General features: G+C 46.4%; 1 protein-coding gene across 1 annotated transcript in view; it reads right to left on the bottom strand.

The window, feature by feature from the left end:
- RAVER2 (ribonucleoprotein, PTB binding 2) overlaps window positions 1–298 on the bottom strand; it is a 35908-nt gene extending 35610 nt beyond the window's left edge. The window contains exon 1 of the mRNA XM_018553841.1: window positions 57–298. Within this exon, the coding sequence (XP_018409343.1) occupies window positions 57–239 (183 nt within the window). The 5' untranslated portion in view covers window positions 240–298. The remainder of the gene's footprint in view (window positions 1–56) is intronic.
- Window positions 299–14568: the final 14270 nt, after the last annotated feature.

Genomic DNA, 14568 nt, shown 5'->3' with positions numbered 1-14568 from the left:
CTTCCCCAGCGGTGGGACAATCACTCATTTAGGCCCCTCACACCCCCCTCAGTCACCTGGCTACAGCAGTCGGCCGGTAGGTTCTTGATGAGGATCTTCCTCCGGTTCTCCAGCTCCCGGCGCGTCTCCTCCAACCGCCTCGTCATCTCCCCGGGCTCCATTATCGGCACCCCAGGGGGCCCGTATCCCCCCAGTCCCGCGGGAGAGCACAGGAGTAGCTCGGTGCCCAGCGCCGCCATTTTGCTGCGGCTGGTTCGGTGGGAGTGCGGTGTGTGCTGAGAGGCTGAGGCCCCGCCCACAACCCCGCCTCCTCATCCATATCTCCGCCTCCTCTCCCTCCCTCCTGTCACCCCGTGCCAAGCTCTCCTCACCTGAGAGCCTGTGGTTGGCGCTCCTCCCCCTTCTCACCTGTCACTTCCCGCCTCAGCTGAGGCGTCCTGTGTGACGGAATCCACATCCCTCGCTGTACACAGCCACTGCTCCTGTGAGCGCCATGAGCCACATATCTAATGAGAACGTCACTGTTGCATTGTAAAAAGTGAATTTTACTGTTATGCACGTCACATTTCTGTGAAAATTAGTGTCAAATAGAGAAATGAAACTGATTTTACCTCAGCGTTCCTCATATTTCTATATACATCTGTGTTTTATGGAGGAATAAATATTGCTTTACCTCAGAGCCTATGATAATTTGATGTATAATGGTCCCATATAGAGAGATAAAAGGGTCTTTATTTACCTCAGTGTTTGTGTAGTTCTATGAACATCTGTCCCATAAAGAGAAATTAAAATAATTTTATTTTTAATGCCAATGAAACTTTAATGTATAATAATCTGATCCACATAGAGACATTCAGATCGTTTTACTTTAATTTTGCAAGAGGTAGGCAACTGCAGCCCTCCAGCTGTTGCAGAACTACAAGTCCCATGAGGCATTGCAATATTCTGACAGCCACAGGCATGGCTCCCAGAGGCAGATGCATCATGGTATTTGTAGTGTCACCACATCTGGAGGGCCAGAGTTGCTTACATATGGCACATTCGAATAAAAAGCGCAACATTTGACATGAATAGATGGTCCTTGAACTGCAGACAAATAATAGGACATGCTGCGTCTAGAAAAATGCAGCACAAAGAAGGTTCAGTCAAATGCAGCCTCTGAACTGCCATGTGTATTGTTCAATGAAAGTCAGGTGGGGTTTTCCTGACGTGTGGTGCGTCGCCATTCATTTTCAATGGGCTGCTGAACGCAGCACGCAATGTCACAACGCGCCCCAATGGAAAAGTCTCAGGGCTCATTCACACAATATATGTTGAGCTCAGAGGCATCCCCAGGCCGGGTGTCACCCGGCGAGACATGATGTCATCACATATCTCGGTGATGGACGCTGGCAGAGAGGGTATGTGACGTTCATCCGGTGGCTGATCTCCCCTCCGATCACTGAAAGCGGAAGCCATGTGTATTACATAATTTCCAGGTACCGTCTGCCATTTCTCCGGTTGCCGGGTAAGAAGGCGATGAAACATGATCTGTCTGATGGCTTCTATAGGTGACATTAGAGGGTTAATAGAAGATGACCTGTCACATCCTGTTTGCAGTCACATAGCAATAAAGTAAAAAAAAAAAAAAATAGAAGACATGGACAGCAAAAAAATTAGTTTTCTAACTAAACAAATGAAAACGAAAAACATTTCCATTCGTTTCACCAAATAAAACAAATTTTTCTGCTCTTTCGGTGGCAACGAGCCTCCAAATCCAAAACCGCACACTGAAAATGCAGAAAGAGTGGCGGCCAGATTGGCCGACGGCGCGTTCTGTGCTTGCGTGCCACCATCTTCGAGTATATGTTCGGGCCCTGCCATCTTGGTGTATACCAAGATATACTCAAAGATGGTGGTACGCCCGCACCGTGTGTTCTGCAAACGAATTTATGTATGCCCCAATATAGTTGTAGTATATTCGGGCATATAATAAATTTGTTATTTCGGATTCGGACAAACTGCCGAATCAAAAAAATTCCCCGTCCCTCGCGTACTCACACATACAAATGCAAACACGCGTCAGCTGTGCCTACGTGCGAAGACGACGATTGCACACATGCTACAAACCACAGCGAATGTCAGAGTGCAAGTAATACTTCTAGGGCCATCAATCACTGGTAACACTAAACTGACGAGCGGTAAAACCTTTGTTAAGAGTCGCCTATGGGCAATTTTGAGTGTTGTAGTTTATTTTTAGATTTCACAGGAGCACGCAATTTTAAGGCTTGACATGTCTGGTGCTAAAACAATACCTTGCGCTATCTCCCCTTATTGTGAAACAATTGAATATGACCCCTAAATCTCCAAATAGACCATAAAACAACCCCAAAACACACCTATATACACCGTATATTAAGCGTACACATAAAATACAATAGTTATGGTGCAAAAAATATTAAACAATGTGAAATAATGTGTGACTCATTAAAGGAGAACTATGGGGTTAAGGCTTTTCCCCATAGTTCTCCTTAGGGTAACGGGAGGAGACAAATTAGCGTCCTCCCGTCACCCTAGGCTCAGAGACGCCGCAGGAGCGGCGTGACTGACAGCTGGCTCTGCCTATCTAGAGGCAGAGCCAGCTTTACCCGCCCCCTCCCCTGTCCATTCCCCCAGTCAGCGCTGGCGGACCGGAGCGGGGAGGGGGGAATACAGCCCCTCCCGTCACGGCAGTGAGTCGTGACAGGATCGAGAGGTGAGCGAACGCCGGTATGTGTTCGCTCACCTCCCGATCTACTGAGCCGACCTGTGACAGTCTCATTGTCACAGGTCGGCTAGAACTATGAGGTGAGTGAAAAGCACCCCCCTCATAGTTCTCCTTTAATATTCGAAGATATGCAAATCAATCAGCATAAATCATCAAACAATGTGACTAGTGTGTACATAAATAAAAGACGATCAATAATAAAATATATAAGTATATAAATATCTAAAGTCCATATAAATTACAAAACTTCATCCGATCCTCACAGGACAAAGATGAGTCGTGATCAGTTCAAACAGTGATGAAAAAATGTATATGTGTAATCCTATAATCCCAATCCGAAGAAAAAACAATGCTCCCCACTCACCAGATTCAAATGGTTAAATCGCATTGATCACAGGACGCTACTTTCGCCAACCAAGTAATGGCTTCCAAACATGTCTGGTGTCATGTCTGGTGTCATGTCTGGTGTCTATTTACCCGACACGACCCCGTATTTTATGTGTTACCCCCCAAAAAATTGGGTAATGTATTCTGTTTTCACTAAAATTCAACTTAGTGTATTTTATCCTAAATATATTGGTTTGATAAACATTTGTGCAAATATTGTGCAACAAAAAAAAAATTGCAACCAGCATTTCATTCTACAGAGCCTCTGCTTTCGGGAAATATGTCATTGTTTGGGGGGTCTGAAGCCGTTTTCTAGCCAAAAATGAAGAAATTGCTCCGGAGACAGGGGCGTCCCGAGGCTGGGTGTCATGTCTTATTGACGCCTGCCAGGGGCCATCTTGGTGATGGACGGCGGCAGAGAGAGGAGGGGACGTTCGCCCAGCGGGATGAGGTATGCCACCGGGTTCCCTCCTCTCTCCCTGACACTGTCGGGCTCTCGGTTCACGACTGAGTGCCCAACGTTTCAGAGGGGGTGACACCAAAATGTCAGTCATTTTGGTGTCACCCCTCCAATGGTGGCACCCGGGTGCGGGCCGCACCCCCCATGTGACGCCACTTGGTTAATAACGCATGGCTATGCCCACACTTGTAGTGCATTCATACTTCTCCTATCGCTGTAACTGAAAGTGCAGACAGGGACAGGAGGAAGAGTCTGCGAGTGCCAGAGCATTGCACCTATCATCGGTGGATCACTGTTGTAATGCTTTACTGGCAAACAAAAATCATAAATGCACTTTTTTTTTTTTCTTTTAGGAACGTGTGAGAATGTTTTATTATTATTTTTGGAATAGGTGGACTTTGCCTGGAAAGATGAAGGTCATTTTACCTCGCTGTACATCTGCCCCATATAGAGAATTTAAAAGGATTTTCCTTTTCTTAACATCAGGACGCATGACAATTCTACAGTTCCATATAGAAAAACGTGTCTAATTTGATCTCAGCACGTGTCACATTTCAATAGATCCTACAGATGGAAAAAAATAAAGATCTGTTTACCTTCAGGGCACATGACATTGGTATGGAAATCTGCCCCATTTACAGCTCGCTGAGCTGCGGCGGATGAGAACCTGTTTTTCAGAAATGTGTCCCAATTCCGTAAGTAAACAAGTGCAGAAAAATGCGCATTATTTTTTTGCTGTACGGTTCGTCATTCCTGCGGCCTGGGAGAGGGAATTATTGTGCTGAAATGTGTCTTTTACTTCATAGAAGACGAACCTCATTTATTCCTATGTCCCAGATACTGAAATAACGGCTGGACGCATTGAGGTGGAATTTATCAATACCGGAGCAGGCGGAATCTGGAGCAGTTGTTCATGGCAACCAATCAGCATTCACCTTTCATTCTCAAACCTTAACTGAACAAACTGAAAAAAGAAGCTGATTGGTTGCCATGGGCAACTGCTCCAGATTCTTCTGCTCCAGTTTTGATAAATTCCCCCCATTATGTACTGTGGGGAGGAAAATGGGTTTAACTTCTCAATTTGGAAGATTTGTTGTCCGCACACCATTCTGTATTCCTTTAACATTGGACACTTTGCCTGACGAGGGGGCCCTGTGAGCCTCTGAAATGTTGCATCCATGTGTCAGACTAAAGGAATATGAATAAAGATCATATTCCAAAGCAGAATGGTGTACGGACAACATATCTTCTAGACCAGAGGTTCTCAACCTGTGGGTCGGGACCCAAAAGTGGGTCACAACCCACAGTTAAGGGGGTCCACACGTGCCTTGTGCTGCTCTAGGTAAGGGGCTCCTCAGCCTCCTCCTGGGGTGGCAGTGTCAGTTCTCCTAGGTGGCGCTGCAGCGGCCGGAGAGGATCAGAGAGAGGGGAACAGGCAGGAGTGAGGGGAGGTGAATGCTCGATCACCATAGAGCCCACAACTGGGCACTACAGAGCCCGCACTGGACGCCACCAGAGAGTCCCACTAGCCACCTGAGAGCCCACACAGATACTAGTATTGGTGCATCCCTAAATTTTACGGTTGGGGGTCACCACAACTTGGCAAATGTTACCAAGGGGTCCCGGCCCTAGAAAAGTTGAGAACCACTGTTCTAGACCCTTGGTTCTCAACTGCTGGGTCGTGACCCTGTGTTCAATGGGTCGCCACATGCCTTCCGCTTTTCTAGGTGAGAGGCTCCTCAGCCTCCCCCTAGCGCAGCACTGTCCGTTCTCGCGCCAAGCAGCCATTCAAAATATGCTGCCCGGTGCCGGGCTTGAGGTGAGGTGGGATGGGGCTATGGCCGCGAGGGGGCTCCAACTATACGTGCATTGCTTAAGACTCCCTCGCATGTCCTGTACAGGTGCCTGGAGTCTGGACCGGAGTGACATCACATTCTGGCTCCCGGCACCTCTACGGGAGTGCATGGGAGCTGTACAAGCAATGCACATATGGATGATACTTCATCACACTCCACTCCAGTTCTCCTAAGGTAGGGAGACGGAGTGGATGTTCAAAAAAATTAAAAACATTTGAGTATATATGCGTGTGTGAGATTGTGTTTGTGGTTGTGTATGTATGTCAGTGTTTTTGAGGGCCCGTTCACACTGGTACAGTGCGTTAATCGCATAGTACCATGCGATTAATGCACTGTACCATGCAATCGCACCTACCATGCGTTACGGTGTGGGAGGTGTGTTGCGTTGCTATTCATTTGTATGGTACCTCAAACGCACCTCTTATCCACAGTTCATACGCCCGTACCAGAACGCGTTGTACGCACCTTGCGTTCCATTGCAGTGCGACTTGGGTCGCGACTTAACCTCCCTGGCGGTATTCCCCAGTGTAGCTCGGGGTTACTTTTACATACCATGCCGCATTAGTATTTACTTACCTTGTCCCTCGAGCCACGCTGTGTTCTCCGGCCGATGCCGGCATCTGTCTTCCGGGTTCCGTCTCTTGCGAGCGTACACGTCGCAGGGGGGCGGAACCGGCGGGATATTAACAAAAAAAAATTGAAAAAAATAGAGCGAAAAATGACACGAAAAAAATAAAAAAATCATACCGCCAGGGAGGTTAATGGCCGAGGAATAATGTGGGTCCTGAGCTTACACAGGTTGAGAGACCACTGTTCTAGATTGTATATTGTGGTGCCATCCAGCAGTTGTTCCAGTAGCGGTTGGATTCTGGGGTACATCTGTACAGTGTGTGAAGGGGACATTACTAAGTTCTGAATTTGGGACACATTTCTGCAGAAAAGACGCTGAGTGTAGAGCATCCCTTTAATTGCACCCTTATTTCTGAGGCGGTGCCTTCTCGCTGCCATCGCACTATACTGCAAGGCCATGTAAGTCACATTATTCTTAATGTTGCCTGTTCACACCAAAGCAACATGGTGCAGTGCGATTTTTGGAAAGGTGCTGGCAGAGGAATCCCGAGACCGGGTGACACCCCGCCGTGACATCATCGCTCATGAGTGCCCATCTTGGTGATGGACGCCGGCAGAGAGAGGAGGGAAAGTTCACCCGGAGGGATGAGGTATGCCGCCGGGTCCCCTCCTCTCTCCTGACACTGTCGGGCTCTCGGTCCATGACTGAGTGCCTGACTTTTTAGAGGGGGGTGACACCAAAATGACTGTCAGTCATTCTGGTGTCACCCAGGTGCGGGGGCTGAACCCCCCTTGTGACACCACTGGGTGCTGGTGCTTTAAAAGGATCAGAGAAAAAGAAGAGAACCTGTTGCTTATTCAAAGAGCAATGAAGGCAGAGCGGCGACTGTCCTTGAAGGACACTTATCACAGCATACTATAAAAATCCGTTATTAGATAAGATCAGGGCCCCCTGTGCTCCTGGGCCCTATAGCAGGACACTATGGCTATAGTTACACACTTGACCACAGTCTATGTGGGCTATGCAGAAGTGTGGCCGGGATGCCATCTGTCACTGGTCAGGTGACAACCATAATTACACCAGTCGTAGCCCGCCTCTGTATTCATGCCAATGATTTAGTAAAGGCGTCAGGTTACCTTTTATTTGCAGATCTGTCTGCTGCCTGGGGAGCTACAGAGGTCACTGGATGCAGTTTCAGACTAACAATCCTTTTAAAAGGAAACCTGTACCGAGGATGCTAGGAACACAAGCAGAACCCGGATAAACTAACCGTTGAATACCTTCTAAAAAATAGTGCACGTCCTATGTCTAGGTTCTTCAGCCTCATCGCTGTATATCTTCAATGTGTGATCATGTAAGACACTGGCGCCTCTGACTAGTCTCAGAGGATTTGGAGTGAGATTTGGTGGTATCTCTACTGTTCTGCTCTCTGTTCTCCATGCTGGAGAGGACGCGGCCCCTGAGGACCTACAGTGTAAGGATCTCCCTGCTTCTCTTTCATTTATTCCATGGATCTGTACTCCACCTCTCATGCTGCTTGCTGATCATTACCCCACCAGTCATCGGATTTCCCCTTTAAGGGATAGCTGTGCTTGATTCACATGCTGACGGAATTGAACCAGGCTTGTACATAGAACTAACTCAAACACACCTAGAGCAGTTGTATGCAGTCAGTGTTGACATACACACAATTAAATGTTGCTTGTAAGGGCAGGATGCTGTGTTCCAGGAAGTGGTCGGTTGTAATGTTGACTTCTCTCACAGGATTTCAGTGAGCGGAGATGGCAAATAATAGAAATATAATGTTTTTCTTTTTTTCTTTTAACAAAGTTGAGAAAGTGACAAGAAATCATGAAAAGGCTTTTGAATGTCTCTAGAGATATGTTTTCATCTGACGGTATAGAAGCGTACTGTTTACTCTAAACCTGATATTAAAGGTGGCCTTTAATCCAAATCAACCTCTCTAGTAAGGCATACCTGTCATAGAGGTCAGGACACGGTCACCTTTTCTGCACACCTCTCCGATCCAGAGGAACCAATCAACCCCTGAATTATGCTGGGAAGCCGACACTTCTGGGAATGCCGCTATCCTGGGTCTCCCCAGCTCTCACTCACTGTCCTCCTGCAATGGTGTAGGGGGAGACCAGCAAATGCCAGCTCAGAACGGACACAATCATGTAAATCCTGGTGCCTATGCAGTTCTTCGCTGTGTACACAAATGTCTGCGCAAAGCCACCTGCTGCAGTCTCTTACCTTGTGGCTTGCTGGAGAGTTACATTGTTGAAGTCTGTTTGTTGTCGTGAGACTGAGGAAATGCTTCTTCATGCTTGCAGCAGACTGATGAAACCAAATAGCTTTTTGATGAATGCGGCTGCCAGACTCATCCACCTAACCAACCGCTCAGTGTCTGTAACCCCTCTGTGCCAATACCTCCACTGGCTTCCAAGCTCCCCAAATACCAAAATAGAAAATGTTAACCACTTACAAAGCCATCCACATCTCTGTCCCCCCCCCCGGCTATATGACCAACCTCATCTCAAAGTATCATCCCAACCGTCCTCTCGGCGCCTCCTAAAAGCTCATAGCTCCCTCGTCAACTCCTTCCATGCTTGCCTCCAGGCGTTTCTCCCATCCTCTGGAACTCCCTTCACAAACCTGTTCAGCAATCTCCTACTCTGTACGGCTTTAGGCGATCCCTAAAAAATCATCTCTGCGGGGAAACCTATCCCGCCTCAACCTAACCACTGAACAATCACTTTCTCAAATGACTCATTCCCACACAGCTACCACCCAGCCAGTGGCACTACCTGCCAAACCTGACTTGCCAAATTCAATTTGCGGCATTTGAAAGCATGTATATGGTCCTGAGCGCCCACCAAGTTCGTTGGTAGGTAGGTAGGTAGGTGGTTGGTTGGTTGGTTGGTTGGTTGGTTGGTTGGTTGGTTGAAGGGGAATTACAGTAAAAACACAGATCGACCGCTTGTTTCTACTGCCCCTTTGCCGCTTGTGTAAACTTAAAAAATCTGAGGGTTTAATGTCACTTTAACATAAAACAATACTGTAATGTTCGCCTTACTGTAATCCATGCAGGGGCGGACTGGGCCGGGGGGCAGGGTGGTCGGCACAGGGACGCGGGAAGAAGAAGTAAGGAGGAGCAGGCGAGGGGATGACAGCCGCCGACAGACAGTCCTTCTCTTTGCTGCTCTTCCTTTTAAATCCGTATCTCTTCTCATGCTGGGCAGAACTTCTGTTTTGCAGCAGACTGCATTGTCTCTGGAATGGATACATGGTGTCTGTGTGAAGGTTCACAACCTGAGCCAGCACTACAGGAAGAGGCACTCAGCTGCAAAGGGAAGTTCTCCCCCAGCATGAGAAGACATGAGGATTTAAAAGGAAGAGCAGCAAAGAGAAGGCAAACAACCATGGATTACAGTAAGGCGCACATTACAGTATTGGTTTATGTCAAAAAAAGGTGAGGGTTTAATGTCACTTTAAAACCTTGAAGCTCCTCTAGGTATTTCTAAAGGTTAAAATGCAATCATCCTTTCAAAAAAGAAAAATAGGAAACAATACTTATCCACCCCGCTGCTAAACCTGAAGAAGGAAGCTTGTTCAAACATCTTCTGCATTTGACACTTGCGGGAGTGTCATATTCTGGGGGTCCCCTGTTTTCTGTGGTTGCCTTTGCCATCATTACAGGATAGAGGGGCTGCAAGAGGAACCACGATGCATAACAGGGGACCAGGCATCCGACATAATGGAAAAGGTGCCGGATGCAGAAGATCTTTGAGCAAGCTTTATTCCTCCAGCCAGATACGTTCGTTGGTGCGGAGAGTGGGACTGGTAAGTATTGGTTCCTTTTCAAGGAGAAGAGGATTTCAATCTTTGAACATTGCCACAGTAGAGTCATTCCAACCTGTAGATACATTAGCAGCCCCTTCTCGAGATTTCACTGGTCATGTGGATTATTACAGGAACTCTGTAAATACACGATGTACACTGCAGGGAGGTCTCTTCACTACCGAGAAAACCTCCAAAAAGTGAGAACTGATTCTGTTAAAGAAGGAAGCGCTTCCATGCTTCAAAAGCTTCCAATAAAGTTGTTTGCTAAACATTTCAAAACTCCAAAAACGCATATTTAAGTGGTTGGTGGATGCTAAATAGTGAGGGCTAGTTCACGCCACAAACAGTGCGTTCCGGCCCGATTTGGTGCTGGAACGCACCGGATCGCATTCCAGCCGACTCCCTGCGTTAAGGGGTGGGAGGGAGCACGGCAGTGCATTGAAGTCAATGGCAACGCAGCCATTTTCCCCCGGCCTCAGTGCGATCGCCCGCAACGGAACGCGTGGTACATCAATGCCTGCATTCCGGTCAGAAAAAAATAGTGCATACAGGCATTAATGTGCCAAGTGTTCGGGTGCCGGCAATCGCACTGCGGCCTGGGGTATAGTTGTGGTGCCATTGCCTTTAATGCACCGCCACTCCCGCTCCTGTCCCTGAACGCAGGGAGCCGGCCGGGATGTGGTTCCAGCACAAAATCGGTCCAGAATGCACTATTTGTTGTGTGAACTAGGCCTTAAAGCTGAATACAAAATACTCTTACAGTGGTGGCCTGGGCACCAACATTACAAGGGTGAAATGATAAAGTCAAAGTGTTTTTAAACTATTTCCAATGCTGATGAAGTCACTTACAATGGTGATGCTCCTTGATGTTTCAAAGTTTTAGTTTCCTGCAGAATGAGCACCGGCCCCGATATCCTGTTTTAGGGTGGGGGGGGCTTATATGCCTTGCAGGGTCCTATGGAGCCACCCTTGTGTGTTTTTCATTCGCAACTAACTTTGCCATGCATTGTACCAGAAACAACACTGGTTTCTGAACACTAACAGTATTGTGTTAAACAGGAACGATGATCAAATAAAGTGTACAGTTTTGTCTTTTTTTCTAAAGATTACATAGAAAATAAAATTATTTTTGCACAGCAATATTACAATTTGATATACAAGTAAGCAAAATCTTACAGCGAAAATTAAGTTGTAAGAAAAAAAAAAAAAATTCTGACTGGAAGGGTTTTGGTGGCAGAATAGTCTGGTTATGTCTCTTAACTACCATTCTGCTGGCCAGCCATTTTTTTTCCCAGTGCACAGGCTCGGCATGCTCGAGATGAAGTAGTTCCCGGGCGCATGCATGGGAGTTACATCATAGGGGCCTGGCCAGGGCCGGATTTACTCTCTCTGCTGCTCCAAAGCCAGGTTCCTCAATGCGCCCCCCCCCCCCCCCATGGAGAATGGTAGACCTGCAGCAGGCTGCATACAAGTGATCTCGGTGACATCGCCGGGATCACATGTACAAAACAAGCGCCGGCTTCCCCGCTGTACATTTTTCTCTACTTGCCCAAAGCAGGGCTAAATGTAGAAAACAACTACCCACCCGGCCCTGCATGTCCCGGGCATCGGGAGATAGGAATTCCACACCCCTGCTGCCCCAAGGCCGGGCCTTGGTTGGCCTTGTGGGAAATCCAGCCCTGGGCCTGGCCAATCAAGTGTGCAAAGACAAAACCTAGAAGAAGACCGGCACAAAGATGGAAGCACCAGTGAGGGAGGAGTGCAGCGCTGGAGGGGATTGCTTTGGCAGGTAAGTTTGCCATAATGTAATAATATATAGAGTATTCTACAGATTAAGGCTGAAAGCTTCCGGGGGCTTGTTTTTTCCAGACACTACTTCTGCTTTAAGCGGGACACATACTCAAACTTTCTAAGGGCCCATCCACACTGGAGCATTGTGCTAATTGCAAGCTATCGCACAGCGCACCTAGCATGCTATTTTAATTAATTTGGATGGCACCCCAACACCCCCCCCAGCAGCCTGCATGGTAACATGCGATTAGCGCAAAGCTCTGGTGTGTATGGGGCCTAACAACCAAGCAAAAACACTTCCATGACCATACCCCCTTATCAGCTGCAAGACTAGAGAAATGTAAATGTCCCGTAGCGTATGAGTATAAATGTATAAAAGCTATGAAATATAAAATATCTTATCAAATACTATTTTTAACAGTGTTGCTCTATGACATATATACCGTGCACAAAGAAACTGATGAGTAGATGTGTGAGCCAAACTGCAATGTGTAGTGTTAACAGACACATCAATACACAAATGGAAAAGCTAAATAAAGCAATACGTGCATCATTGGCTGTACACTTCATATATGTGAGCAAAGCAAAGCTATACATCCGCTGACACAAGTCTAGATATTCCGCCTCAAAATTTCGGCTGTGCAACCACCCTACAGAGTGCTGCTCACCTTACAAGCAGACCTGCACTGTAGGTCTGATCACACCGATTCCCTTTGTAGCCAGGTGAGATCCACTTGTAAATCTCTACCAGGTCCTCTTCGGTACCAATGGTGGGCTTAACCCCCATCTGGCCACAAAGGGGATCATCTCTGAATCCATGCTGACATTGTCCTTCCTTCTGGAGGGGGGCCACTTTTGTCCCCCATGGTCCCTGTGCATGTTGTAAAGAAGCCACCGCTCCAAACTCACTCCCGTGATGGACTACAATCTCACTTTAGTTTACTAATGTGTATTGAGATGGTAGTCCATCCCGGGAAAACTCTAGTATATGTCCTCCCGTGACCCTTAGGAGATCTATGGGGAAAAGCCCTAACCCCATAGTTCTCCTTTGATCCTGCCCGGCCACAAAGTGGATCAGCGTGATCAGACCTGCTATGTAAGGTGGTTGCACGGTGGAAAATTTTGTGGAGAAGAGGAATACATACACTTCAGCAGATACATATCAATATCATATCCTAGGAATATCAGCAGAAGCATACTTTGTTTTTTTAAATTCATGTATATGAACACTGATGCACATATTGCTTTATTTGGCTTCTTCCCCATGTTGATGTGACACACTGCTAACACTATACATTGCAGTTTGCCTCACGCATCTACTTATCACTTTCTTTGTGCACGGTATATGTGTTATAGAGCAACACTGTTAAAAATAGTATTTTATATTTAATAGCGCAGAATATTTATACTCCTATCACGCTAAACAAAAACGTTGGCCTTTCTCCTTCACCAAAAGTGATCGACTTACACTGTTAAGGTGCCCCGTTAAGGGTGATCCCGCGATAGTACGATAATCAGCAGGTGTATAAGCAGTGTGCGACCGCATCTACTGTACAGTGGCACGACTTTCGTCTTCCTAGCACGCTGGAAAACCTGCCGAAAATAGTGCGATTTTCGGCGGGTTGGTGGCGTGCTCGGAAGACGAAAGCCACAAGCGCACACTGCCCGCTCAGCATTGCGATCATCGCAAGCCCTTCCCGCAAGATGGGCAGGTCGTACGAAATTGTAATGACCTTACAACTAACGCACGACGAAAGTCGTGCAATGGTTTTAAGGTGTATGGCCAGCTTAAGACTTTCAGCAGATTCCTATAAATCAGCCCAACTTCTAACAGTGCATGGCCAGCTTTTGGGTTTAATACTTGCCGCTATGCCACGGTATACCTTTGAAAGTGCACTTATCTTTTAAGTCAGTCAGAAATAATCACAGCTACTGTAAAAGCCGGGCATCCTCGAAGAATAAGAAAAAAAAAAGCCTGAAAGGAGAAAAGAGCACTTCTTATCTTTAATTATAACAGGTGCAATCAAGCTTCAATTTGTTAATGGCAAGTTTAATTCAACTCCGAGAAACTGGGTCAGACCACATAAATATTAACAGTGAAATATGGCAATAATGAAGCGCTTTGAGACCCAAGGGTCTGAACACGGAGGTGAGAGGCTTATTTAAACAGAGCACTGGTGTTTTTTTATGAGCACTTCAGCAAACAATACACAAGAAATTACAAGAGTGGGCAGAGTGACGCACAAAGAAAAACTAAAGACAACACATTTTTTTTGAGAGAGAGAGCTGGCTGCTTTTAATGAATTTATGATATATATATATTTATTTTTTTCCCTTTTAGTTGTATTGTTCACTATACAATTTGTTTTTTGCACATATTTGTTCACTTGTTGGGTGATAGTGCCGCTTCACATATTTGAATATTAATGCAGGCTCATGCAGCCAATTTAAATGAGCAGCTATAAGGAGTAGCGCCCAGTTTTTCTTAGATTAATCGAGCGCAGAAGCCCCTGTAGATAATTTATGTTGATTAATAATCAGTGGTATAAAGAGGATTTTCGCACTTTAGAATAAAACGTCCAAAAAAAAAAGAACACTATGCTTGTTAAGAGGACCTGTACTGTGGAAGCTGTGCCCAAGAAAAGCAAGCAGAGGGCAAAGTACTAGTCACTAGTTTTGGTTATGGGCTGCCTGCAGCTCTTTCACCATTACTGACTGACCATGCCTTCTATTCTGTGTCACTGAGGAGGTGGCTATCTTGGTGTATTGCTTACTTTTCCAGCTATTTGTTTATCGGATTCTTGTAGTAGGACCAAGGAAACTGACCCACGAGTAGTATTTAATGTACTTTTACTATACAAAAATGATATGCACATAAACTGCTTAGTTGCAGTTAAAACAATTCAAAATACAG

The sequence above is a fragment of the Nanorana parkeri genome, unplaced genomic scaffold (genome assembly GCF_000935625.1).
Source record: "Nanorana parkeri isolate BGI_ZX_2015 unplaced genomic scaffold, ASM93562v1 scaffold131, whole genome shotgun sequence".
Classification (NCBI taxonomy): Eukaryota; Metazoa; Chordata; class Amphibia; order Anura; family Dicroglossidae; genus Nanorana; species Nanorana parkeri.
This window is presented reverse-complemented; position numbering and strand designations above follow the sequence as displayed.